Source organism: Callionymus lyra, chromosome 16 (genome assembly GCF_982586985.1).
Source record: "Callionymus lyra chromosome 16, fCalLyr1.hap1.1, whole genome shotgun sequence".
In the NCBI taxonomy this organism is placed as follows: Eukaryota; Metazoa; Chordata; class Actinopteri; order Syngnathiformes; family Callionymidae; genus Callionymus; species Callionymus lyra.
This window is the reverse complement of record NC_141833.1, coordinates 1,170,073-1,197,991: the sequence shown is the minus strand read 5'-3', so window position 1 is coordinate 1,197,991 and position 27,919 is coordinate 1,170,073. Positions and strand designations below refer to the sequence as shown.

Here is a 27,919-nt window from a genome sequence, read left to right as displayed (position 1 = left end):
GTGTCTGTTGATGCAACAAGAATACACACAAACATGTCTCCGGAGATTGCTCTTAATCAATATCACAGATACAGTCAGGTCATAAAACAAGAATATTAAGTCACTGATGCCATCTTGACAGTACATTTACTGAGCGGCTCTACATTATACACACCCATTTTACCCTCTTACTGCCTCAGTTGGTAGCAATCCTGCACCGCCAGTGAAAAAAGAAATTGTCCACAAAAAGGTTCCTATTAGTTAAGACTTGTGTGAACACAAGTACTGTGGATTTTGACCATTTGATGCTGGACCAGTTCTGAGGTTTAGATAAGATAAAAAAATTATCTACAGCAGTGATCCCCTTGTGGTGACCAATAGGAATGTGATGGGAATCATGAGAAAGAGACTCAAGAGGCATGATGGGCAAAAGCATTCCATCAGAGGTAAGAGAAGGTAGACGACTTATGTTGAAGAAACAGATAAGTTCATTGAAAAATAATACTATACGAAACAAATCAACAGTAGCAACATAACACATTCATCCAAAATTGATATACATGGTTGTGTAAAAATAATTGAGGAATAACTTGATTCATTTAGACAAAGGAGACTAAGTCACATGTGTTTGGGGGAGTGATATCAGTCAATCCTCTGAACTTGATGAGGAGTCTGAGTCTTTTTGTGCCATGATGACATCGTCCAATAGAGCTTCCTGGTCCGAGCTGTCATAGTCCACCTGAGAGAGGCTGTCTCCCCCCTCCATTTTTACATCAAAGTCTACGCTGGTGAGGAAGTGATGTGAATTATCCAGGTCCTCCTCATCCATCATGTACGCCCCATCGGACACCAGGGTCTCTTCTTCAATTCCTTCAAGAGTGGAGTCCATTATGCTCGTCTCTGGAGTTTGATGATGGTGGTGGTGGTGGTGGTGGTGGTGACGCCTGCGATTTCTTTTGGGTATCTCCGAGTGTTCCGACAGCAGCCGATGGAAGAGCATCTCAGGCAAGAAACCCTAAAATTAACAATATGAAAGACTATTAATCAGCATCAGAATAACTCTCTTATGATTGCTTAAGTACGTACAGAATTTCGAACTACGTCTGCCCAATCAGGTGCTACAAAATTCTCTGGATTTTCCTCCAAATATTCCCGCAGGTCCTGAAGCATTGGGCAGAATGTAGTTCCAACCTGTGGCAGTAAAAACAGTGTTAGGGATGAAAAGAATGTTGATTTAACATGAATCGTATGTGCAAGAACCTTTTTTCCAGTCCTCATGTTGATCATTTTGACCTTCTCGCTGCCCGTCAGTACTTTATCAACCCTTCTCTTTCTCTTCCTCTTAGTCCTGTTCACAAGAAGCTGAGAAGAGAAAAATGCAATGACATTTAGACTTCTACCGACTACCGTTTTGAAACAGCATTGAGTTTTCAGATATAAATATATACCAATTTATAAAAAAAATGAATCATATCAGAAATTATATGATTATTTATTTTCAATGTCCTTTCATTGTCTTCTTTATGTTTTGCATCGTCGGTCTGAGAGGACCACAATTTCTATGCTGTATGTCTTAATACATGTATATTTGACAAATAAAAGAACTTGAACTTGAAATGGCCATTATGTGTACTAACAAACTACAGAACTAGCTGAAAACAGACCTAACCTACAAAAAGTCAAGAAAGTCATTATTTAAAAACAATCCTCTTGAGTATGAAGGTATGAAATCTTGGTTATAGCAGTGTCATAATGAAGTACTCTGGTCAAATTTATCTTTACAAAGAAATTAATCATCAAAATGTTAACATTTATTCTAAAAAGGTGAGATCTTCATATGTACCTCCAACATATCACCTTCAACCTCATATTCAGGGTTCGGCTTCAACCAGGTGGAAGGGTCTCTGCGTCGAGGATTACGATGCAACTGGTCAAGATACCCTTCCGTGTCTGAAAACTGATGGAAAAAGAAACCAGGGGTAAGGCATTTGTCTGAAATGGAGCACCTGTTTAACAACTCTTAAACATGTACCTCCTGGTCTTTCCACTTCTTTTGTGTACTGCTCTCTCCCCCTGATCCATTGGGCATCAAGGCTTGTTTAGAAAAGGTCAGCTTCAGTCCCTCTTCCTGAAGATGACAATGTACATGAGTGTCGGTGAAGTGTTTTTTTTGGTTTTTTTTTTAACCCACTCACACACAAAAGTTATTAAGCTTTGGGTAGTTTTGGTTAAGATGTTTTATTTCAGTCCGCCCCCTCTGCTCTGACAGGAAATGGGTGTGGTTATGTGTATGTAGTAAAGTTTCCAGCGCATGTCATCCACTTCCACAGTAAATACAAATAAATAAGCCTGGACATGGAGGATTTGAGCCTTGTACGAGTTAAGAAAGATGAAAAGGAAATGTACATGATCGGAGAGATTTCAACCACTAGGAACTTGTATAGACAAGAATCCTGACGTGAAGCTGACAGATTCTGGAGCATAAATGTCCGACTAGGTCTTCAAAACTAGTTTTGATAGTCAGATCTATTTTGATGCAGTGACTGGCGCTTATTTGTCGTTGTCTTCATCTTTTCCCCGAAACAAAACCAAAAACTGTTATGTCCCTCTTGTTAAGAAACCTTCGTAAGTAATAAGTAACTTTATTTTAAGTATATCTAATCTAATCCAAGATAACAGATTTTGGTGTTGCCTCAAATGTTCTCTTTGACAAGAACGTTTTACATGCCGCAGTACTATAACTTCATATTTATGATGCATTTTGTACAATTATCAAAGTTTTGTTAACCAAGAATTCCAAAGTTTAGCTTCTCTTGATCAATTATTCTCACCTTAAGAAGTTTGACTGTAAACTCCCCATCTTCTCTATCTACAGGTGAGACAGCAGACTGTGCGCCTGGTTTTCGGATCAACCTGGTGTATGAAAGCTCATCTCTCACCAAATCTGTGGCAGGGTTGTAATGGGCCTCTGACAAGGAACGTCGCCCTGAGGGCCACTGCCCAGTCAGAACCAGCGTACACAGATTGTCTAATCGGTTGATCAGAACCCGGTCCTGAATAGAAAAATCACAAGTATTAGAAAACTAAATCCTTGTCATTTTCCAGAGCCATAAATAAAGTACCTTTGGCCATTCAAGCCGCAGAGGATCTGGTGGTGGATTGCCATCTCGAGAAGCCGATATAGAGTTCAAACAGTTATCGTCAGACATCTTCATTCTCGCTGTAAGGAAAGCAACAGAGAATTTAAGACATTAATTCTTCCTCCATTACATTAAACCACAAACCTCCATCCCCCTCTTCGTCACTGTCTCCACTTTCATCACTGCTGCCAGATCGATCAGATGATGATGAGCCAGAGTCAGAATCAGAATCAGACTCTGACCCTCCTGCTTTTATCACCCCACCATCTTGGCTCCTCTTGAAGCTCCATGGCACCTGGGTCTTGACATCAATGTGTGCCAGTGGAGAGCTTTGGAGCCCAACATCAATTTCTCCTGGGAGCAACTGAGAACTGTCCTCAATCAGATCCTCCTTAATACCAGGCACTTCTTGCTCAGTTTTTGGTTGGTTTAGGAGCATAAGCGGCAGAGGTAGGGGTGGAGGAGCCTGCTGACTTTTAATAAACGTGTCTCGATCTGAAGTAAAGGAAAACGTTGTGTCGGGAAAGATTGAGAGCTCAGTGCGACTGACCCCATGCAATGAGGCACCCAGCATCAGCTGATGGTCGTGGTCAGGTAGTCTCCACCAGTTTGGAAGATCAGAACTCCGAGGGGCACACAACATACGCTCTTCCAGATGTGGGTTGGTCAGCACTCTCTCCCGGAGGCGTCGCAAGAGGCTAATACGGTAAAGTGTACGAGAGGCACGTTCCTCTGTGATAGGGGCTACAGTTTGGGAAACAGCTGCCGATTCTAGTACAAAAGAGAAAGTTTCAATTAGCAGTCTGCTAGACTCAAAATTTAAAGAAAACAATCTGTCAGCACACCACTGGACCAAAGAGCAAATCTCCATACTTGTGGTGTGAAGATATATAAACTATTCATATGTGTTTTTCATTGTTATTCATTTTTTTTGCTTTCATGGGAGCATGCCTTAAGTCAAACGGAAACGCTTAAAACTTACCTTCACGACCTGGCCGCAGGGAGCACACCCTTCGACACATGGCCACAAAAGCACGGAAGTATCGGCTAAGACTTTCGTCTGTTTTTTTATCCAGACGGGCAAAAGTCCTAAAACGGGTCCAGTTAAAGGAATGGTCGCCGTCATCTGAAGAAGCAGAGTCTTTCTTCACCTTTTCTACTCCAAATGTTGAAACAACTCGGTAGAAATCACATTCCTCACGACGGGTCCATCTGCAAAAAGCAGAGTAAGATGTTGACAAATGTTGCAATAATAGGCTGTGTGTGTGTGTGTGTGTGTGTGTGTAGGCTGAACAGTAAAGAGACGTAACAGTTTACCTCTGTTGCCGCTCTTGTCGTGCGATTTCTTTCAGTTTAGTTGCCTGTTCGCACCGCCGCCTCCTACGGTCACCCTTTGCCTCCGCTTCAATTTTCAATTGCTCTTGTCTATAGCTACGTTGGTATGCAGTAACCAGTCGCCTCAAACGTGCAGTTAGTGCGGAGCTTGATGGCCAACTGCCACTCAAATTGGTTGAGGTATCTGTGATGACTGGACCAATTTTGTCATCCACCGTTATCTCATCTTCTGCATTTAGAGATTCGGCCTGAGAAAAAAATTGAGGAAAAACAAATGATTTTAATCAGCCCATTTAGAATGAGAGCAGGACTATAGGTGAAGTAATTATAGAATGCTGGTTCTAGATGTTTAAAGAAAAAACTCTCACCTCCTCAAATTGGTCTTTTGGAACTCTTGAAGCAGGCCTGAACTCTGGGTCTTCAGAATATTTATCATATTCACCTCTGTGTGACACAAACATGGTTAATTCTGCTTTAATAAGTCATCATTTTTGCCAACAACTGAAAGGCAGCTTGAAAAAAAATTCCATTTGAATAAGATAATTGTTGATGGCAGCTTAACCATCTCCTCTCACTCCATGAAACTTTGATCAGATACTGCATATCTGATCAACTAGACTGTCAATTCAGCTATGATAAGTGTCATTGGCTAAATTATCTGGAAAAAATAACTCACCTGAAATAAAATTTTACTTGGTAATGTGACAACTATTCAGTCAAAAGGACAACAGACTTACACTTAAAGATTAGTCAATCTTAATATCTTGAAATTAAGAATTAAAATAAGGTGAACATCGCATACACAGCACTGCCAAAATTAAATAATTTCAGGTAGTAAAGTATACAGTCAAATTCAAATGCAGGTTTAATTCAAATCACTATATTTTCCTAAATCTAAAATTACAGAGTATGGCTTAATGTTTTGTGCATAAACAAACTATGTTGTGCACATCAAAGAAAATACAACGTAAAAACTGTTTTCATTATAATAATTTAAAGATAAATAAATATAATTTGCCTTCTGACCTATAACTTAATTTCAAACTTCCTTTATTGCAGTCTAAGTGTTGCTGCATCAGCGGTCCTCTTTTCAGTCTTTACCATGATCATTGATAACTCGTCATATTCTGTCACATATTGTTCCGGTGTAAAATTAAACTAAAAAGACAATCATGAGTGGTAGCCGATCAATCAGAGCACCAATCATTCTTTGTATGACCACAAATATTTATACCGCATTCAAAAATGCAAATCTGTCAATTCATTTGTTCAACAAAATAAGAACCATAACTTTCCACATTGGTGGCCAATTTGTGTAGCATAACTTACTCTTCCCCGAGCTCGGTGTCAGCAGTGTGCTGTTCAGCATCAATGGCCTTATCGTCAGGCCTGCCTGCCCTTTCCAGGAAGCAAAGGCATGGGTCTGCACGCATGGTAGTGTACATCTCATAACCTGCAAAGGGAGAAGGAGTGAAATTTAGCCCATAGAGTCAAGGTCACATTTGTTTCACTGATCCCAACGATCCCTTTTATAAATATGAATAAAATACCATGTTTAAATACACCAGCCAGTAATGAGCGGTCTGCTTCACCATCCCACCATCCAACAGGGACCTCCTGCTGCTCCATCTCTGGCATCCATATATCCACATCTCTGATGAAAGAAACATTGATTGAATTTAGAATCTTGGGTGAACAAACCTTTTAAGAAAGATTACTTAACATTGGTCTAAAACATTTTCTACTCGCCCTCGTGTCGAATATGGGAATGGAATTATATTCAGAGTTCAAAAAATGTTCAAATACAATGCTTTCTTTACTCTGCACTGAAGTATGATTTATTATTGACAAATATACTTTTACACCACACGTTTTTACAGTAGTTTTTAAAGTATTTGCAGTAAATATATTGTGTTTACAACTGTGATTAAAGTAACTAAATAAACCATCTCCCTTTATTACGATGTATGCTCAATTTGCCTTTATCTTAAAAATGGCTTAATAACTATATCTTAACAATAATAAAGAAATACATTTTAATGTAAAGTGAATTATTTATTGTATTTGACACATTTTCAACATTGAAAAAATAATCATATATATATAATTTAGGAAAATAATCGGAATTATACGATTTTCAATAATCGTTCAGCCCTAACAGAGAGTAGTACCTCCTGTCTGCACAAACATCAGCTAAAACAAGCAACACCAGACTGAAAATCAACTGATTACACTCCTAAGACACCTGATTGGTCAAAATGTGCCCTCTTGATTGGTTGGAACAAAAACCTGCACCCATTGCGGCCCTTGAGGACCGAGTTTGCCCACCCCTGCTCTAAACCCTTGGTCAACATGAAGGCGAGTGGGAAATAAGTACATTTTGAATTTTGCGTGAACTATAACTTTTAGTCTAAACTGTAGTTCCGCCTTGCTCATTTTAATAATATTGAATGTATATGTGGGTTGCCTTGGGGTGTCTGAATTAAATACACTGGCATGAACCTTTTTTTTTTTTTAAATACCACTTGTATTAGATTCATTTAATTTTATTATTTGAGTATAGACAAACTATTTGTAAAATTATTAATATAAATATACGCATGTGCAAATAAACTGCAAAGTGAATTAATTAAGTAGAATTATATTGTTCTTACCTGATGTCAGCATTTTTCAAAACTGAGTCTGCGTGTTCACCGATCACCTCCTGCTTAAGGTAGTAGAGCATGCGAACCCTCAGCAGCACCCTAAGGGAAAGATAGAAAGAAGTTTTTTATAGGATAAGAATTGTGACCGGTATTTCTCAAATAAAATAGACAACTTGAAGACACTCACTTATTACACTGATGTTTGAGGTGTTTGCGGTAGCTTTCGTCCAGAAGCAGTGTGTCAGGGTTATATTTGCGGATCCATTCAACCTTCTGGATGTCAAATGTGCTTTGAGCCTTTACTCTCTTGCCCTTTCTGCCTCTGGGAACTGGAATAGACAGACCTAGACAAAAAGTAAATTATTAAATATTATTTTTATATATTAATAATAATAATAATTATATATTTATATATGGCTTGTAAGGATCAACCTTTAAAAATAGAAAACTTGTAGTATTTATTTTTATTATTTTAATCTTTTTATAATTGGATGTTTTACCAGAATGGTTGAGCAGCGTTTGGGGCTCCCTTCCATTCTCTGGAGGTGTAATCAGCTCCCAAATGAAACTCTTGATGTTCTCATCCCCACGGTAGTGAATCAGGCAAAATACTAAGATGACACGGCAGATTGTCTCAACATCCCTTTCACTTAGACGCCGCTTACACCTTGCATGGGAGAGGATGTCCCTCCAGCGGCCCCAACTGGCAAATATGGAAAAGGAAAGATAAGTTTAAACATAAATACAGACAGAGTTATTGTTTTGATTTAACAAAACCAACCCATAAACGAGGAGGTGCTTTTCCACCCGGAAACAGTCAGTACGACCATAGCCATTTCCACTGTGGCGCTCAGAGCGTCTTGAGGAACGAGAGTTTCTGGAATTGGTGGGTGGATACTCTTCATCACTGTCCAAGTCAGAGAGTTCTCCTCCTTCTCCACGTAAACTCGAAAACTGGCGGGTCTGTTTGCGCACTCTGGGAGTGTCAATCACCAGTGTGTTCTGGAAAGGGAGAAGAGTTTGTTAATTTAAAAAAAGTGTACTATTGCTCAGGCTCAAGTGGATAAATCAAGCTTTAACATAACACTGCACTAAGCTCTTGAGAAACAGATCAGACAAGATAAAAATCATTTATCCGTTTTAACATATTTTTTATGTCTTTAATATGAAATCTCAGCTAGCCTACAGTAAATTAGTCCCCTAACTTTGGCAGCAGATGAATCGATCAGTGCTACGCAAAAACTGCTTAATGAAAAAGAAAAGCAATGGTTGGCCTCCACATTTTTGGGAGAACAAAGACAGGGTTTTACTGCAGGGGTAAGTGGGTGTTTAAAAAACTGTTCTCTTAATTGAGCACTACTATATCCTTAGCATCGCAAAAATAAAATACCAACAAACCAAATTGTAAGAGTTGATCTACTACCAGTCTAAAGAAAAATAAATTCACATATAACTCACCTTTCGAGTAAGTGAGTCCATGTCCAGATCAGCCTTCTTTGCCCACTTCTGCCAGAACTCGGGATCGTCAAGGGCAATATCATTTCTGTTTTCAGATGCCACAAAGCTTGCTTTGGAGAAAGTTGATCCCTTGCCCTCACTCTCAATTGTAATGGTTGTCGCTCTTCTCTGTAGGATTTGATCAATGTCTTCCTCACAGAAGCGGCTGCCCTCATCATTCTCATCCATGATGGCAGCATAGGCGCCTTTCCTCAGCAGGTCCTCTATCTCCTTCTTGGAAAACTGTTGCACCTTTAGCCAAATATACATGCCATTAAAGAAACAATGTCTGAAAATCCACACAAAAAGTAAAGCAAACCAGTGATGCCAGGATCTTACCCCATTGACGCTGCTGTCTTTATTGCCACTCATGCTTTGGAGGACAGCACGGTCAAGACCCAGTTTCAAACTTGCTTTATCCAGCATTTCCCTCTCATAAGAGTTTCTGGTTATCAAACGGTAGACCTTGACAGCTTTTGACTGGCCAATACGATGGCAACGAGCTTGGGCCTGGATGCATTAAAATAAATATTATTACATACACTCTAAATACACACTTTAGTGACATCTGCATGGGCTGAAAGTTATTGGAATGTTTCTGCAGTTTATTTTCTTCATTGTGGTACTAATCTCACTCTCTTATCGTCTATCTGCTTTATGTCAAATGAATGCATGTGGAAAGGGGGCGCTGATTGTGAGCAGACATGCGTGCCAAGAAGACACTTCTCAAAAAAAAAAATCATTGAAACAATAAAAGTTAGCACGTTCCAAAAAAGAACAACAGTATTGTACTATTACGCAATGTCAATATCCACATTTAAAAATGTACATCATGCAGCCCTACATTTGTATAAAATATGCCTCACCTGGAGGTCATTCTGAGGATTCCAGTCAGAGTCAAATATGACGCAGGTATCAGCAGCAGTAAGGTTAATACCGAGGCCACCAGCCCGGGTACACAGGAGGAAGACAAAGCGGTCAGAGTCAGGTTTGCTAAATCGATCAATAGCCGCTTGTCGAAGGTTTCCACGAACTCTGCCATCAATTCGTTCATAAAGGTATCTATAAGAAGTAGAACAATCAGCTCTATGGTCTTATTCATCAAATGAATGTTCTCCAGCTGAAAAACCATACCTTTTGTTGATGAGGTAGTCTTCCAGAATATCCAAACAGCGCACCATCTGAGAGAAAATTAGCACTTTGTGCCCTCCAGCCTTTAGACGTGGAAGTAGCTTGTCCAGTAGCACCAGCTTGCCAGCAGAACGTATGAGAGCCTGCAAATGAAAATCTGGTGCCATTGGGTTGTAGACTTCCCGCAGTTCTGCTACAATTTTCTCTTCTGCACCTAAACACAACATAAAAAGGTAAAACTGTAAGCACAAATTTATTCTACAATTAATGTTAAGTTTATATTGAATTTCCCCTTTTTGATTATACTACCCAACGGCAAATTTTTGTTTATCCATGTAAAATTATTGGACAACAACTAAGGTAATAAAAAACAGATGTTTCAATGAGGGTTTACTTATCTATCCATTGAGAAGAATAAACAATTTCCAAAAGGAGATCTCCAGAGGGATCAATAAGGTTCATCTATCTAGGAAGGTTTATCAAATATTTTAAGTGGTGGTAATGATGCATACTGAATCTGGCATGCATTTTAAAAAAATAACTGAATTAATACAATTTAATTACCATATTATAGCATAATGCAGTTAAAAACTTAAACACCTGCTCCATCTTATAACTGATGTTCCGTTTCAGAAATGAAACAAAAAGTAGTTCAACTTAATTGACGTCACCGTTTATTGTCAATAGAGTTTGCACTTTTCACAACATCTGTTCAGAGTTAAATCCTTAGTTATTTATAATAACATGCATACTTCATTCCAAGTTAATGAACCCCATTGTAATACCCATGCACTACAACAATTCTCACCTGATAAATAGAGTACGTAACATAATCATCCCCTCGGAAAAATTAAGATGTTTGTGGTCAATAATGCTTTTTAACAAAACATCAATGGGGTCATTTGTAATAATGTAGCCAGAAACTTAAAATAAAATGTGTGAATCAAAGTCAGGCTGAGATTCCTTGAACTTGCAAACATCATTCACCTCTGAGCTGCATTGAAATAGTGGAAAGTGCTTTGTAATTTGGTATTGGTTGATTTAACCTTTACTGGTTAAACAACGTGAAACACTTGTATACAAATAAATAAAAGAATGAACATGCAAATGTTGCCATAGAATTAAAATTAAAGGTGGAATATGAAATTTTAATAATCTTTCATTAGCTCACCGCATCCATTTTACTACTATCAGCTGTCATTAGGAGGCAGAAATTACTTGCGCTACACATATAGAAAGAGAGTCTGATGATGGGGCATGAGACTTAAAAATGAAAAAAGTAGATGGTTTAGCATAATTCTGAAGCAATGTTTATGTTTAATGTATAAACTACAAAGAAGTTCATGCAGAATTGCTGTGAAATCTTCACCGTTAATGAGGTAGGGGTGATTGCAACACTTCCGCAGCTCCATCATAGTGTTGAGCAGGTTTGGAACATTACTGTTACTGGTGGCGCCCAAACTAAGGAAACTGAAGTTTCTTTCCAGGATCGCTCTGTAGTACTTCTTCTGGACATCGGTCAACTCCACCTGGACAAAAAAGAGGGATTTGTTAGATATTAAGATTGTTACAAAATCCAGTACTTCCGTACCAAATGGAGAAACACAAAAACCCATTCAATGCCCATTTTTCATGCAGCACATTGAATTGAAAAGGGCAATAAAATCTCAGATTTACACCAAAAACTGTGCAGTGTTACTTTGGCGCCTGTAAAATACAACGAATGTAACTCCCCCATAGAACCCACAGGAAAACGCAACGGACAAAAATTCTATAATTTACAAGAATACTGTGATTGAGTGAAGTTTGACATATCCTAGGCTCATCACTCTCCTTACAGTAAACCTTTGGTTGCAGCACGCATCCTCTACAAAGTGTGCACTTTTAGTGAAATTCTAGGGTAAGCCTGGGGGCACAGAGCAGTCAACGCTGCAGAAGAGCCATCTGCAAACAGGAGGAAACGCCTCAAACCTGTCGTCCTGTTGACATAAGCACTTACTTGTTTAATATAGTTTTGGGTGATCGTTAGAACTGAAACTCACTTACTTGGAAATCTTTAAATATTTTCAAGCAGTAAATAATCCCACAAGTTAAAATAAATAACTTCACCCACCCTTTAAAATAATGTTAAAATGGTGATCAAGCTTTAAGAAGTGATTTTTTAATACTTGCTTGGTTTTTGGTTTATGTAACAGACAGCAATTTCCTTGGACTGCAACTCATCATCAGGGCATCCTCATGTTACATGATTCACCGAAAGTCTTAACCTTTTATTCATAATAACTAGAAGGTAGTCATAGTCCAAATTATAGTATTCTGCTTCATTACAGATTACATGACAAAACTGAGAATATTTGATTTATATCATCATTAGCATATTTATGAAACAGTGTTTTTATTTAATCATAGGCTCAATGTCATTACTGTCTTTTTGAATGTTACGTTTATTTAGTTTATTTTAAATTCATGTTTATCCACAGTGATTTTGAATTGGTAAAATTAAATGTATTTACTCAAAATGAGGTGGTTACCATCATACTGTTGAAAAGGTACTTAGAATTGTGGAATTTCAAAACTATTCTTAATGACTACAGAAATTCTGGTATTATGACAACACTAGTAAATGCAAGTCAAATTGAAAATATGAAGAACATGGCCATTCTGCTATTCAAATATACAATTGCATTTTACAAAGACAATGATACCAATTCATCTTGGACAATCTCAATAGACAACTTGTTAACATAAGGCTGGTGATGCACCAATCTGATAATGGTATTGAATATCGGTCCGATCCAGCCTCTCAAAGTGGGGTATTGCTGAAAAAGCTCTCATGCATGCATCTGATCCAAGCAGTTTATAAACTATATTTGTGCTGACGTCAACTGCTGCCGCCTGTCAAGCAGCGGCTACGCTGCAGTGTAGATGCGTGCGGATGATTGGAGGGGGAAGTCACGCCTCAAGACAACCAACTTAATAAACATCTAAAGCAGGATCCGGGCAAAGAATATGAGAAATACAATGCAAATGTATAGTTTAAGTCATTACAACGCAAGGATCACTACATAAAACTCATTAGCATTAAATAAATGCTGTGGTGTGTTGGGGTGGAAATGTGTTCAAGAGGAGTGTCAACAGGTTAGACAGGTTGATCAGGAGGGCTGGCTCTGTGGTTGGAATGAAGCTGGACTCACTGGTGACAGTTGCTAAGAGGAGATCACTGGAAAAGCTACTGTCCATCATGGATGATGACAGTCATCCTCTGAACACTGTCATCAGTGAGAAGAGAAGCACATTGAGTGCACGAATGCTCTTTCCCAGATTCAACACTAATAGACTCAGGGACTCATTCATTCCTTCCTTGTGCCATTAGGCTGTTTAATTCTGGGGTGAAAAGATGATGCATTAGAAATGTGGTTATAACCGCAATCCAGAATTTAAGACGTCTCTCTGGATCCCCTTGAATAAGAGGCTGTGCAAGGGTTGATACAGTTAAACATTTTATTTAAAACTAAATTAATAAAAAGCAATGTTTAAAAAAAATAATCAAAAATCACTTCATGTTAAATTACTTAAATATCAGTACCATAAAACTGGAATCTGTGCATCCCTAATAAGTAAAATAGTTGAACATGTACCAACCTCAATAATGGTTTCTTGTTTTGGTGCCAAGTTTTTCTCTACATCCTCTTTAAGTCTTCGCAGCATCATAGGTTTCAATATCGCCTGCAGTTTCTGGACCTGTTAGTAGAAAAAGGAGGCTTAAACTTGACCTGCAGCAGAGTTTGAATAGTTTGGTATAAATAGAGAAAAATATAAGCTATAAGCATTAATATTACCTGTTCTTCTGTTTTGAGGTCCCCAAAATCTCTGAGGAACTCATTCTCAGAGGGAAACTGTGCAGGTTCCAAGAAGTGAAGCAAACTAAAAAGTTCTTCTACAGTGTTCTGAAGAGGAGTCCCGGTCAACAACACCTTATGTTCCTATGATGGATGATAAACAAAAAAGTTGAGCACATTGATAATTGTTTGATTCAAAATATGATATTTTATAAAATAGAAAAGACTATCAGGTCAACTAACCATATCCAACATCTTTAAGCTGTCCAGCAACTTGCAGTTGCGATTCTTGAGGCGATGAGCCTCATCAATGATCACACAGCGCCAGGAGATCTCCCTCAGCTCAGGACAGTCAGACAGCACCATCTCAAAGGTAGTGATGAGGGCATCAAACTTGTATGCTCCAGGTATAAGATGATCCTGCGTGTATAAAATAATTAGACCTTTCACAATGAAAGAAATTGATACAAACTCAAGATAAAGTGTGACAGCTTTTCTCTTCTCTACCTTGTCATCTTTGCAGTACATCTCATACTGCTGAATCATCTGTCTGCTGGCCAAGCTTCCATGATAGACAATGGCGTTCATCTGGGTCCATGTGGAAAATTCCCTCTCCCAGTTGGTGATGGTGGAGAGTGGTGCAATGACCAGGAAGGGACCCTGGATTCCAGCATTATAAATCTCTGACAGTAACGCAATTGACTGGATCGTCTTTCCCAAGCCCATTTCATCTGCCAAGATACAGTTCTGTCTGGAGTTCAAGAGATAATCAGTTGTTAGTTTAACTAAAGAAGCAACCGTTTAAAAAAGTTACATTTAAATCAAGAAGTCATTTAGAGTCTTTTAGAATGAAACGATGTGATAAAGCTCACAGGTTTTAGATAGAACAAAAAAAATCATAAATCATTTATTAATAAGTCAAGTACCTGTTGTACCAGTTGAAGAGCAGCCAGTTGACCCCTTCTAGTTGATACTCTCGAAGCGTATTGCTATGCTTGTACTCTCGAGTCTCCTCCAGCTTATTCCAGGAGCCAGCTGGAGGTCGTGGCTAAGCATCAAGATGGGAACAAATGGGTTTCATAACATTAATAAAATAAATAAAATTAGATGACATGGTGTGTTGTGGACAGGATGACTGCCACAAGATCCGTACTGTTCTCTTGAGACGAGGTTGTCGGTTTTGGATTTTTCGAAACTCTTCCACTTTTCCCTCGTCCACATCTTCTTTCAGTTCCCAAGTGGCATCTTCATATGGTAAAGAAGACCACTTCACCAAGTAGTAGATAACAGACTGGGGAGACAAAGTTCACAGCAATAAGGCAGTTACAAGGGAAGTGTTTATGGAGCAAAAATACAACAAAATTGTTGATGACAAAAACATTTGCAATATGTGTCAAAATTGGAATGGAAAAGTGTTTGCCGTTATCTAGAGCAGTTAGTTAAAGCAAAAACATTTATCTTGACAGATGACAGCTGAAATGAAACAGATCAAGATATTGAATACAGCAATTCTAAGTAGTCATTTTATGCATTCATCAATTTTTAATATTGCCTAATTTGTCAAGTTCAAAGGAAATCTAAAGTTCAAAAAGCTTTTAAATATTTAAATTAGCATTTTCTCAGAAACTGCCAAAAAAAGCAAAACAACTATGGTAGTGCCAAAGAGTAGCTTTAGAGTAGTTTTGCTTTTACTAAAACCTGACAAAAGTGATAAACCGACAGAAATGTCTAAAAACTGCAACTGACTTTATTATACCTATGGAATACAAGGCACACGTGATGGGTTGATGAGGCCTTATGATACAGCATCAGCTGATACAGTGTCTTAATTTAAAAAAGCCGCTTTATAATCTTCAGCTCTGAGAGTTTCACTAAGAGTGCCATTGAGTGGCCTTTCATGATACAGCTTTAGCGGCCTAATTGGGCCTCAAATATATAACATTCTCTTTCCCCTTCTTTGAGATAACACTGTTGATGCTTTGAATAAGAAGTACACATGTGTAATTGTGGAACAAAAATTTGGGCATTAGGTTAAAAAGGGTTTTTAATTAAAGTTAATTGTAAACCGCTTTTGTTTTAATCAAATGAACATTAGCAGGACATTTGCTTCTTTTGCAGAAAAGGGACCAATGACCATAACTGCATATAATACATATAATATAAAATACTTTATTTTAGGTTGGATCAGACATAATATTAAAGTGCCCCATTAAAGCCAAAATATCCGCTTGTAAAATGTGCATTCAAGCAAATACATTATGTGCGAGTCTTTTCAGGCCACTACACTCTTACAGAGACTTCAACCCAGACTCGTTCAACAACTGCTTTGAAAGCCTTGCAAGTAATCCTTTTATCAGACATCTCAAAGCTGAGATGTTTCCAAACTGTTGAAGTCTTTGAGCATGCATCTGTTGTATGGGAAGCAAGGCAGTGACAAAAGTGTGGAGTTTGTGCAAATTTAAGAATGCGCTATAATAATGACACTATTGGAACAATTACATTTATATTGATCTTTTTTTATGTAAACAATACGCGGACAATACCCCCAGATCATCACCGATCCAGCCAAATTTCACCGCAAGTCTCTGTCTACCATAAGACAATGGAAAAGCTAACAGGGCCCTTCTCCATCGGGGCAACTTGAGTTTGGAACGGCCTGCCTGAGAAGATAAGACTGGCTGAGTCTGTGCCTTCTTTTAAAAATACACTTTTACAGACTGGCTTTTGTGTGATGTCGCCCTCTTAACCCTTGGGTTCATCAATGGGCTTTTACTCTCCTTTATTTTTCAGTGTTTTATCACTTTATTTAATAATATTTTCCTTGAATGGAACATATGTTGTTGTATCTTGTTTATTTTATTACTGTGCTGTTTTAATGGATTGTGTCATTTTAAATGCATTTGTTTGTATGTTGTATTTGTTTGTATGTAAAGCACTTTGTAACTACGGTTTAAAAAGTGCTAATTAAATAGAATTTTTAATATTATTATTATAAGACAATCTGGTGTTGGGTAAAGCTGAAGATTGGAGCTTAAGCAAGACTGGAATTAGGCAGATCCTTGTTTGCAAAGACACATTAATCAAGCCATGTACAAAATTATCTAGGAAGGAAACATGCCTTCTTCTGCTCTGACAATGTTCCCCAACTTAAAGGATTGTTTTTTTTCTAGCAGGACAATGCTCCATGGCACACAGCTAGGTTAATCAATGTGTGGATGAATGACCACCAATCCAAGACCCTGGCCAGCTCAATCTCCAGACAACCTCATTGAAAACATCCAGATCAAGAGGAAGATGGATAGTCATAAGCCATAAAATAAAGCTGCGATACTTGAAATATTGATGCATCCAACAGTTATTAAAAAATTAAAATAAATAAATCAGGGTTACCAAATATTCAATTCAATTTTTAATTCAATTGTATTTAAAGTGTCTTATCATAACAAAGTTATCTCAAGACACTATACAGTTGAAATAAGACTATAGTTGATTAAGGAAAAATAGATCCCAGCAATTCAACAAAGAGCAAGAAGCGAAACACTGTACAGTGAGCTGTACAGTGAGCTATGGCGATAGATTGTTAAACTCTTACCGAATTAAAACATTAGTATTGTGTGGGTTTTGAATTTAACATAATCTTTATTTATAAGCAGTATTTGAGGTCTTGCAACCTTTCATCTTTTTGTAATTTTTACAATTTGTCCGTTTTCAGCAAATAAATGGTCTAAATGAAAATATTTTTATTTGGAATTCGGGAAACTTTTTTTAGTAGTTTATACAACAAAACAAATTTAAAAAAACAGATAATTTTGCAGTTGTTAATTTTTTCCAGAGGTGTAGATAGATGGCTGCACAGTAAGCCAACAAGATGGCCGCGACGTTCAACCGCCGAGCAGATAATATTCATGTGTTCAATGTTGTCGTATTGGTCCGCGTTTGACTGCACGAAGAGTTGTCAGCAGCAATCTTCCGCAAAGCATTCAAGTCTGCCTATGGACTTAACAGAGCTTGAGCAGTACTTAGACTTAAATTAAATACTATGGCGCTATATCAACAGGTAAATGTACTTAATATCAATGCAACTTAGGCGGTATACCAGTTCTAACTGAAAATGTCTTATTTTCGTTTTGATAAGAATTTTTCATATACCGCCATACCGGTGAATAGGCCAAATAACGTCCAGAACATGCACAGCGGGAAAGTGTTTCATTGGGGGAGCCATTTCACTGCTGCACACCAAAAACATCAACTTGCTTCACCAACTTAGCCGAAAACACGTTTTAGAGTACCAGTAGTTTTAAAGTACACTTCACAACCACAGATCAATCTGAAAATAACAGACATCCATTCAAGACGTGTTTGCTAAAGGGACTGCTTATGAGGAAAAGAAGAAAGAGGTGGGTCGAGATAAAGAACGCAATCACATTCTACCTCATCAATGATAAATGTTACTGAGCGGAGTAAAAGTATGATGTTATTAGAACTATAGTAATAAATAACTCACATTTCCCCGATCCTTAAAACTCTTCATTGGCTGCCAGTTTCTTTCAAGATCAATTTTAAAATTCTGGTTCTTAATTTCAGAGCAATTTATGGTCAGACTCCTCCTTACATCACTGATCTGATCCAGCCTTACACCCCAGCTCGGGATCTGAGGTCTGTGGATCAGAATCTGCTAATGGTTCCGCGCACATGCTTCTGAACCAGAGGAGAGAAATCCTCTCAGGGTGTTGCTCCTAAGCTTTGGAATGATCTTCCTCTCTCTCTCTGCATTTGAAGTCTACGTCCTTAAAGAAACAACAACATTCTTAATTTTGCAGGCTTTTCCCTGATTTTCTGGGACTCCTGTGTCTGTCTTATGTGTCTTGGCCTTTTAAAGCATGTATTTTAGCTGTATATTGTTTGTTAAAGCGCTTTGTGACCCTGGTCTAGAAAGGTGCTTTACAAATGACCTTTACTTGACTATGTGTTAATCTTTGTATTCTTTTTCTTTCATTTCCTTTTGATTTAGGTTCTTTAATTCAATGCATGTTCGTTATACTTGAACTTAGTTCTTTTGTTTGCACTTTCTTGTTTCTTGTTCCGTTTTTATGGAATTTGCTGTGAACTGGAACCTAATTTACCGAAAGAGATCTCGGTAGAGATTAATAAAGTCTGTCTGTCCATCTATCTGTCTATATGGTTCCTGTAAATACCATAGATGATAATGATGGTAAACTGCACTGATTATTCAAACATGTTCAATAAAAAAAAAATTCTATTTTGACTGCAACCATTATCATTCTAATCTTCAGGTTAATAACTGCCACCATATTGGCAACCTTACTTTGGGGTATGCTTTGGGTCATGCTTTTGGCTGTGTCTTGACATGGAAAATAAACATGATACAGTCCTTATCACAGTAAAATGGGCCATTTAAAGTCAAACAACTGCAGTAGTTATTTTCTTATTAGAAGAAAATGTGTATCAGAACACACTTGAATGAAAAAATAAACACCATGAAACCGATATGATTAAAATTAAATATGAAAAAAAATGTAAACCCCCTCGCCCTAATGCATCATAATACGTGCATCGCATGGTTATGACATTCATGTGTGGCTTTATTTTGTGTTTAGGGTGTGAGCTACTTAAACACCTTCCCTAATATTTACCATCATGTTTATCTTATCTTGCTAGCTTCATTAAGGGGAACAGTGCCCGCAAGTGTGAAATTAATCCGGAGTTATGCCGTCAAATTTAGCAAGCAGGCATCTTCTCATGCAAGCCTCATACTTTTTCCATAGCTGGGAAAACCATCAGCATGTCCCAAGAAAACTACAGTATTTCCTTAGAAAACTGTGCATCATGTCCAAGTTTAAGGCAGAGAATGTTGGATTTTGTCACTTGTTTACACTAGAAATATTTTTTTTATTTTGTTTCTGGTTACAAAAAATGTTTGGGTGTACATTTCCTGGGAAATAATACTGCCTTGCTTATTCAATTTTTCCCCTCATAATAATGGAAAAATACTTTGGTCTCTCACCTCTCCATTGTCTTTGTCGATACTGTGAGATTCATCCAGGACCCTGTCCGCTTCAAGATAGTCAGGGTTAAATGGCTCTTCTTCCTGCAGCAACAGAACATAAATGAATCCTCTTCAGTCAGCCAATGTTAGTTGATGAAATGAAAGTATGTCTTTACCTCCTGAAAAATGCGTCTCATTTGGGCCTGTTTGGCTTTAAACCTTTTGATCTTTTGATGAATCCTCTTATCCTTCTCCAGCTGATCCAAACTGGCCCACTCACAATGCAGGTACGAACTAAATGCAGCAAATTAGTTTTCCATTGAAAATAAAATTAGAATATAGAACAGGCCTGAACTTTGGACACACCATCTTGGCTCATTCAAACTATTTGCAATTTTTCAGACCGACAGATTTTTATGAAGTAAGAATAACAAAGAAAAAGCATTGAATGAGAATGTGTGTCCAAACTTGGCCTGTACTGTATATATATTCATTAACCAAAAGCCACAAAAATAGGACTTACTAGTTCTTGTATTTGACAAAGAACTCTTCAACATTGATGTACTGGCAATGCTGTACCTGTAAAATAAGGAATACCTAGTGTTAATCACAACAAAACATTTCATATTAGAACATTGACAAATGAAAACAATCAAAGGAAGATAAAAAAGTACCTCTTTTTTGGTCAATCTCAACGAAAGAATTTTATCCACAATTGCAGCATCTTCTTCATTTGGGTTTTCCTGTAAGACAAAAATCAGAATTTTTAGTTAGCATTAATATTTTGTTTGTGTCTAGAGGTTGTTGTCATAATAGCCCTTGAGAAAAGCAATTCGAGAAATCAATTGAATCTGGCACCATTATCTGTACTCTGCAGTGAAAAGTTCCATCGCAGACATATTTCTGCATTTATCTTACATTATGGGTCAGTCCCAAACTATGAAAAGGCACTGACCGAAATGCTTTCGTAGTAGATAGTATCAAAACATGCTTCGTATTTCGGTGCCAAGTTACACATTCTACACAGACAGGACACACTGGAAATAACCGGGGTCTGTGGTGTGCTAAAGATTATCCATAATAAAAGTTATGAAACTCAAAGGTAGATATAATATTGTTACTAAAGATTTGTATATTTGATTTGGATCACCAAATATTTTGTACACTGTGGATTGGACGATCTTTCATTCTTAATGCAATATAAATATAAGGGGAACAGCAATTTTGATAAGATGAAAAAATAAATATTGCAACTGAAAAAGTAATCCAAGAGGTCATTCATTAATAAATTCCTGTCCTCTATTCCAAATCTTTCTTAATCATGGGGAATATATGAACCGTTCAATTAAAAAAAAATCTAAAATGGCATTGACCTGATCTTCACCATTTATGGATGATTACGGATTATCTGACCCTTGGAAGGTTTTCACACTCCCAATTCAAGAAAGTACTTTTTCTTCTCACATACACATTGTTCATACAGTATTTGTATATTGATTATGTTATAAAAGACAAAGCATTAACCCCATTGATATATTGTACTTAGTACACACCAATTGCATTCAAGTCTTCAATGTACATTTTTAATTCCAATCTTTCAAAATCAATAAAAGAGTTACACATTTTTCATAAAATATTTGCATCCATCCCATGATTGAAATGTAAAGAAGCGTTGAACTTTGTAGGAAGTATAGAAAGAAATACAATACAAATGTTTAAGTTAGGGATGCACGGATACCGAAATCTGGGCCTCAAGTATCGGCTGACAACAATCCGATAACAGTGTTAAAATATTAACTTTCTTTCCTATTGTGAGATATCTTCTAATGCTTTTAATAAAATAAAATTATAAACTTTGTTTCCCTATAACCTGAAAAAATTGTACTAAAGTGCGAGCAACCCTGCTAGTATCAAGAATATTAAGTGAACACAACAATTCCAGATCTAAATAATAACACTTTTGTAATGAAAAAGTCAAATAAAAGCATGTCTTATCTGCTTCAAAATCAACAAGGTTCTGGGAATAAATGAAAATAAAAGAAGCATACCAAATATAATTGTATATTAAAACAACACAAATTTGTTAACAAATAAACAAGTCGGAATCTGCTTCACTAAAGGTGTGCATGCACATCTGCATTAGGGACCCGAGAGCACAGAGGATTGGAGAACTTTAGTTAATGGTTGCGGTTTTAAACACAATTTTGAAACAATAAACCCTGAATATTCACATTAGCATTGACAGAAACTTTGTGGTGCTGGATTTATTGAAGATGAGTTTTCTGTCTCGATCTTCAAACTTGGATCATCATTTTATCTGTGATCAATACCATTTAAAGGTAAGTCAGTAATGCGTTCAATGGTGTAATGACTAAACCAAACTTGTTAAATGTTTTTTGGGTCATCATTGATCACCCTGGGGTTTGCACATTTAACTCCATTAGTCTTTGTTCGACCAGTATTAAATACAAATTCTCCATTTATTGGATTGAGGCAGATTCCAATGATGAACTCAACATTAACACCAACAAGAATGTTTGTTATCGTTGACGTTCCCACGATTGACTAAAAGTTTCTCTTGTCTCTACAACACAGCAGAGTTAACTACTCGCATCTTTCTTTTTTCTTCAATCTCCTCATATCCTTGTCTAGATGCTTCTCTAGATGCTTAATAAAGTTACTTGTGTTAAATCTTGTGGAGTGATTTTTCTTTTAGAGGCCTAATCAGAACGATATAAGATACCAGTATCAAATCGGTGCATCACTTGTTTAGGAAATTCTGTCATTACTCAATTGAGTGGGTTGAAGGTGGATTATTACACTAGCATAGGGCATTACAACTTAATTGCAGCATACTCACCACAAAGAATTGCATACTGGGAAGTCCTTCACTATCCAAATGGATTTCCTGTTTCAGGGGAGCTGTTGTCCCGCCACTGATGGATGCCACAGCTGCCGCTGTTGTAGTCACATCGATGTCTTCTTGGTCATCTTCGTCATCAGTTATCTTGATGTCAAGGTCTTCCGTGTACTTTTTCCTTTTCACCACACGATTGGAACGTCTCTTCTGGTCGGAGCAGATACACATTATGAAGCAAATTTACACATGACTATTAATAGGTTATATATTGAATATACAAAATGTCAACAATAAATAAAATGAGAAGAATGGTTATGAAGCCAATATTCACATTAAATCTGATTACAAAACTTTTTGTTTACTTACATTAACCTAATTATTGAACATCCGTAAATAAAATGCAATTTGAGTCAGTTATCAGAATTATTTGTGAAGCAAAGTGGGCTGCAAGTACAACGTTTAGTTGTTAGAGTGCATTTCTTTCTACACAGTAATAACCAATTGATCCTTTCCAGAGAAAGGAAAACTTGTGCTGGTATTTTTTAACTTTCAAGTTGTGTGAAAAATACTTTTTTTCAATTATCAATATACAAATAATAGGAATTCCTAAATAACAATGTTATAATGGAAAAAACATCCAAGCATTGTAGAAAATTTTACTCGACGAAGGAGAGTAGAAATAAAGAACATCAGAGTCTTGTTTACATCCTTCTGAATGGAGCATGTCACTTTAAAAAAAAAAAAAAAAAGAGGGGTGAGGCCAATGTATCAGTTTGTTAATTTGGAATCTGCAGAATTGTTTTGTCCAATGATTGACACCTCATCGGCATATTGTATATCGGGAATGGGAACAATTTATCAATCAATGTTTGATTAAACTGTCGAACTTAAGTTGGCATTTTTTACTAAGACACTTGGCATGCCTGCGCCTTGCATTTGTAGTTTTCAGACAGGGTGATGAGAAACGAATTCTGAAACAACTGTAGCATCCTGATCGGCGCCCCCTCGTATGTAAAGACCCCAAAACACTATCAACTTTTCAGGTCCTAAAGGTAAACAGATAGTTTTAATCAAAACGCATCCCCTTTACTGAGAGTGCAACGGTCCTTACCATGGTCAAGTCATCCTCCAGAGTAGCAGGAGAGGCTGGGCTCATCTCTCCATCAGAGGGGTCAGAGGAAGGGCTCCTTTTCCTCTTCTTGGCTCCAACCAAAGTAATAGTGCTGCATGAGAAAGAAAAATAAAGGTTTTAGTTTCATCACTAAAAAGCCATGTAAACACTTAAATTCAAGTATAGGTAGATTAACATTATTATACTGAATCGATTTTTGGTAATAAATCAGCATTTTTTTGGATACTGTAAAATATAGGCCTTAATGTCATAATAATTGTTATTTATTTTAAATATTAGAAAAGAGTCAGCAATTGAATCATTTTATTTTTAATTTTCTATGTTGTTGTACATATAACGTACATCGTCACATCATAAACATTTACATTAAAAAGTCTATACTTACTTAGTCTTTATTTTGCTTTTGCTCTTGTTGCCAGCACCAACTATAACCATTCCTCCTGCTACTCCTGGTGTCCCTGGAGTTTTCACTTTACATTTGACACCCCCTCCAGGTGATTTATTAAAAATTGCTCCAGTTATTGGACTCTTTTTTTTGCTACTTCCTCCACTGGACTTCTTCTTGGCAGTAGACAAAACAGTGATGGTTCCTCCAACTTCTGGGGAGGTCTGCGTTGATGGGAGCTCGTCTTGGTTTAGGACACGGGGCAAGTTCTTCTCACCTCGGGCCTTGGCTCTGGCTAATGCTTCGGCTACAATTCGATTGGCCTTCTCTTGTTTACACAAGATTTCAACCCGCCGAACAGAAGCAGGCTCCCCAGTGGCCTTGGTTATTCGGATGGCCTGGGATGTTGTGGTAGTTGTATTGGATTGGCCTGCTGCTGAGGTGTTAATGACTTTAACCACTGACACCGACCCACCGGTTGATGTTGCAGTGCAAGTCTAAAAGAGATGAAAAGTTTGAATTTTTAACAAATAAAAACATGACCATTCCAACATCTCCCCGGACAGCAAGTTTACCTGAGGCTGCAGCAGCATTTTAAGTGGCACTGCTACTCGCTGCCCTGTCTGGCCTTGCGATATTTGAAGGACCTGTGGGCTGCCAGTACTGCCAGCACCTGAGACTAGCTGGTACTGCAATGGAAAAAGAAAAGACAAGTTAAAACCAGAAACAGTTTTGACAAAATGATAAAAACCACCAATTAGACCAAAGTATACATGTATAAATCATACTAGAGAAAATGTATACGTCAACATTAACAAAACAAACTATGTATTTTGTTCTTAAGGATATAAATATATGTTTTTTTTATTTCTGTTGCCCATCACTCTTAAAAAAGACTGGGTAATAAAATAAAAAAGTATATAATGAAATAACTAGATTAAGAAATTGATGCGATTGTGCAACAAAACTGATCATTGTGGATTTTCCATCAAGCTACTAAAGATACAAACAATGAATGGTTTGACAATAGAAAAAATTGTTCTCACCTTGACTCCACCTTGCTGGTTGGGTTGCTGTTGCACTTGAAATTGAATAGTAAGAAGTTTTGGTTGTCCTCCCACCTGGCCTGCAGACCGGCCTTGTGTCAAAGCTGCGAGCTGGCTCCCTTGAATAACTAGCTTTCCTCCAGGAAGCTGCCCTAGCACCAGTTTTGTTGGGGTCTGTAGCTGCTGTCCACCTTGAGCCGCCTGGACTTGTGTCACCTGCGTTTGCCCGGCCACTGCTGAAGTCTGGGAAGGTTGCTGTAGGAGTAGGGTGATTCGATTTCCTTCGCCACACTGGAATTACAGAATGGAGTTACAGACCTGGTGCTAAAAATTACCGAACTTTTTTTTTTTTTTACATTGATGGTGAATTGTGTACACACAAATTCTTAACTAATATTCTATTAAAACATTTGAGTAGATTTTAAACAAGCACAAAAAACAGTTTAAACAGTAACAGTATTAATAGTTTGGCTCTTACTTTGATGTCAAAGTAATCTGTACAACAGAGCACACGTTTCACAAGTTTTCCCACAATAAAATAATGACAATGCAGCATCTTATAAAGGTAGATAGATTATGATCATATTTTTATCTATACATTGAGAAAATATTTCGCAACTTCATTAGCATGCGTATGCATAATTTAAACATTCTTGCTACCTTTGTCTGAACCCATACCTGTGCTGAAGTCTGCATGGTCTGCTGTAACTGCACTTGACTCTGGGCTTGAATCTGAATCTGGGCAGGTTGGCCCTGTTGTTGAACTTGGACTTGAGCCTGGCCTTGTGATATCTGTGCTTGAGATTGGATCTGCACTTGCATCTGCTTCACTGGTCCATTTGGAGATTGCATTAGCCTCTGCACCCCTGAAGTGCCAACCTTGACCTGAGTTTGGCTAGGTGTTGCCTGGTTGACAACTGTCCCCCCTTGCAGGATAGACATTCCAGGCTTGAGGGGTGACCCAGACATCACACGGAAGACTTTTCCTCCAGCCTGGCCAGCAGCTCCTGATACAGTTTGCAGAACTTGGTGACCTTTAAGAATAACTATTTTCCCCCCGGGCTGTTGTGTTATGGCAGCTAGTTGCTGAGGAGTAAGTTGGTGAGTTATCTGAGAAAGCTGCTGTGTAGTAGAAGAACCAGTAGAGCTCGCAACAGTCATAGGTGAGCTCAGAAGGACAGTGCTGCCGGCGGGCAGGCTTGTGCTGGTGGGCATTGTCAGAGTGGTCGGGGCTGGGATCTGGGGTGCAGTTTCAACAGTGGTAAGAGCAGGTGCTATAGTCGGAGTTGTCGAAATAGAAATAGTCTGAGCCACTGGAGTTGGTATTGTTGAAGCTGCAATCTGAACAGGTTCGTGGATGGTGTGAGTTGCCATAGGAATGCCGAGACCTGCATCGATGGCTAACTGAGTAGTAGGCTCTGGCTCCACTGGTGGATCCACTTGGCCAAGTGCCAACTTCAAAGCCTCCTCAACAGGGTCAGAGACCTGGGAGTAGGAGTCATCTGGTAGGGCATCCAGGTTAAATAGAGGTGTGTCCTCAAAGAGATCCATTATAGGATCCGACATCTTGCCCTCTCCACAAAAGGAGTTGGGCACACCTTTAGAGACACTTGTTCAAGCTATGTCCCAGCTCTGTGCGCTCCTCAGTGTTTAAGTGGACTGAAAAGAAAACAAGAAATAAATATTAGAATTTTATCATGCATTAAAGCACCATTTGTCTAATCCTAAAACAAAAGAATGTACAAGTTCTTAACCAACTCTGAATACACATCACCTAAACCATTGGATGTAAGTAAGTAATTTGTATTTATTTAGCGCTTTTCCAGACCAGGGTCACAAAGCGCTTAAACAATCAAAACAATACTCACTAAAATATATACTTAAAAGGTCAAGATAAAACTGAGAACAACATAGGAGTTCCAGGAAATCAATGAAAAGCCTGAACAAATAAAAATGTCTTAAGATGTTTTTTTGATGTGAAGGCAGGTTTCATCATTGTTTAGTAAGAACAACCTCAACATAAAACATCCAGCTCCAAATACTTTATAATGTCCAGAAAATGTCTTACCGGTGTAAAAAAGAAATTGTATTATTATCCCACATACAATTGTTATCATCATGAAATAAATGTATTAGAACTTAGAAACCTTATCCAGATACGTCTCAGCTAGTCAATTCCTGGATGAAATGCTAGTAAAGTGTGAAAGAAACTCAAGTTTACTCAAAACACTTTGTCTACAAACGCTCAAGCTGTGACCCAGCGACTTTGTTCATTCATACTGGCATTGTGACGTCGCAGTAGTGCCTTTAATGGTTAAAAGAAAATGTAACTTGTGAACTAAACTTAGTACCTGTAAATATTGACCAAAAAACAAGTGGTCGGGCTGAGATGTAGTGGGTACTGATGCAGGAGGATGCGCTCTTCTCCAAGTCTCTCTCACACTGTCGTCGACTAGCATTAGCTTCAACCGCTAACAAGACGAAGCGGTTTCAACTGCATTGCTCGCCAAATATTTCATACACTATTTAAAAACAATAAATCGGGTGTTCGAAGTATACATCCCGTTCCCACATCTTTAACTTTCCTCCATCCCGCCAACCGGACTCCTACAACACCATCAACAAACCGGACCAAACCAAAGCAACAACGTGCCACAATAACCATCGCCCGACAACGTTTAGACACTGGTTAGGCCGCAATACTCTTTCGCTTGGTCCGCCTGTGTTTCTATGCGAAAATACCTGGAAATAATCGTCCTAGCGAATGTCACATGAGTCCCGATGATCAATCTGGGTGCTAAATTTACCTTTCCATCGACACACATGGCTTTCTCCGTCTCACAACACTGTACGGGTACAGGAAACGGCCAGAGGAGAGCAGGAACTAACATTCTGTCTACGGAGTCGCGCAAACCCCGCCCTT

At 38.0% G+C, this 27,919-nt stretch overlaps 2 protein-coding genes across 5 annotated transcripts in view; both read right to left on the bottom strand.

The window, feature by feature from the left end:
• Nucleotides 1-27,919, bottom strand: part of cbln12 (cerebellin 12) — a 210,443-nt gene that overhangs the window by 174,909 nt on the left and 7,615 nt on the right. Inside the window, exon 4 of one of the 2 annotated variants that reach the window (XM_087810546.1) lies at nt 6,685-6,699. The exons of the other annotated variant lie outside the window; for it this stretch is intronic. The gene's annotated coding sequence lies outside the window, so the exon portion shown is untranslated. Of the gene's footprint in view, nt 1-6,684; nt 6,700-27,919 lie in introns of those variants that run through there. 2 annotated transcript variants of the gene reach the window in all.
• chd8 (chromodomain helicase DNA binding protein 8) lies at nt 37-27,885 on the bottom strand. 3 transcript variants are annotated; one of them, XM_087810539.1, is made up of 39 exons: nt 27,804-27,885; nt 25,675-26,655; nt 24,997-25,287; nt 24,526-24,639; nt 23,951-24,447; nt 23,545-23,656; nt 22,434-22,640; nt 20,248-20,316; nt 20,097-20,152; nt 19,750-19,867; nt 19,592-19,675; nt 14,720-14,857; nt 14,493-14,614; nt 14,074-14,317; nt 13,810-13,986; nt 13,567-13,710; nt 13,370-13,468; nt 11,097-11,256; nt 9,731-9,941; nt 9,463-9,658; nt 8,936-9,106; nt 8,558-8,848; nt 7,881-8,101; nt 7,600-7,802; nt 7,287-7,443; nt 7,109-7,198; nt 6,005-6,108; nt 5,784-5,907; nt 4,823-4,898; nt 4,437-4,702; nt 4,102-4,331; nt 3,264-3,890; nt 3,102-3,199; nt 2,811-3,032; nt 2,012-2,107; nt 1,823-1,936; nt 1,240-1,341; nt 1,066-1,170; nt 37-994 (listed from the first exon to the last, which is right to left on the bottom strand). In XM_087810539.1, the coding sequence occupies exons 2-39, from the start codon at nt 26,560-26,562 to the stop codon at nt 626-628; spliced, it is 7,593 nt and encodes a 2,530-aa protein (XP_087666665.1). In that variant the 5' UTR covers nt 26,563-26,655; nt 27,804-27,885; the 3' UTR covers nt 37-625. The 3 variants fall into 3 exon arrangements, with proteins under 3 accessions (XP_087666665.1, XP_087666667.1, XP_087666666.1); XM_087810541.1 differs by having other exon boundaries at nt 22,434-22,637; XM_087810540.1 differs by lacking the exon at nt 27,804-27,885 and adding an exon at nt 27,739-27,758.

Bases quoted from the DNA above. Each gene is read 5' to 3' on its own strand.
- chd8 (XM_087810539.1), bottom strand. From the start codon at position 26,562: ATGTCGGATCCTATAATGGATCTCTTTGAGGACACACCTCTATTTAAC. The intron at 25,288-25,674 runs GTATGGGTTCAG...CTGTAATTCCAG, and splicing joins CCATGCAGACTTCAGCACAG to TGTGGCGAAGGAAATCGAAT. The intron at 13,987-14,073 runs GTAGAGAAGAGA...TTATACACGCAG, and splicing joins TGTACTGCAAAGATGACAAG to GATCATCTTATACCTGGAGC.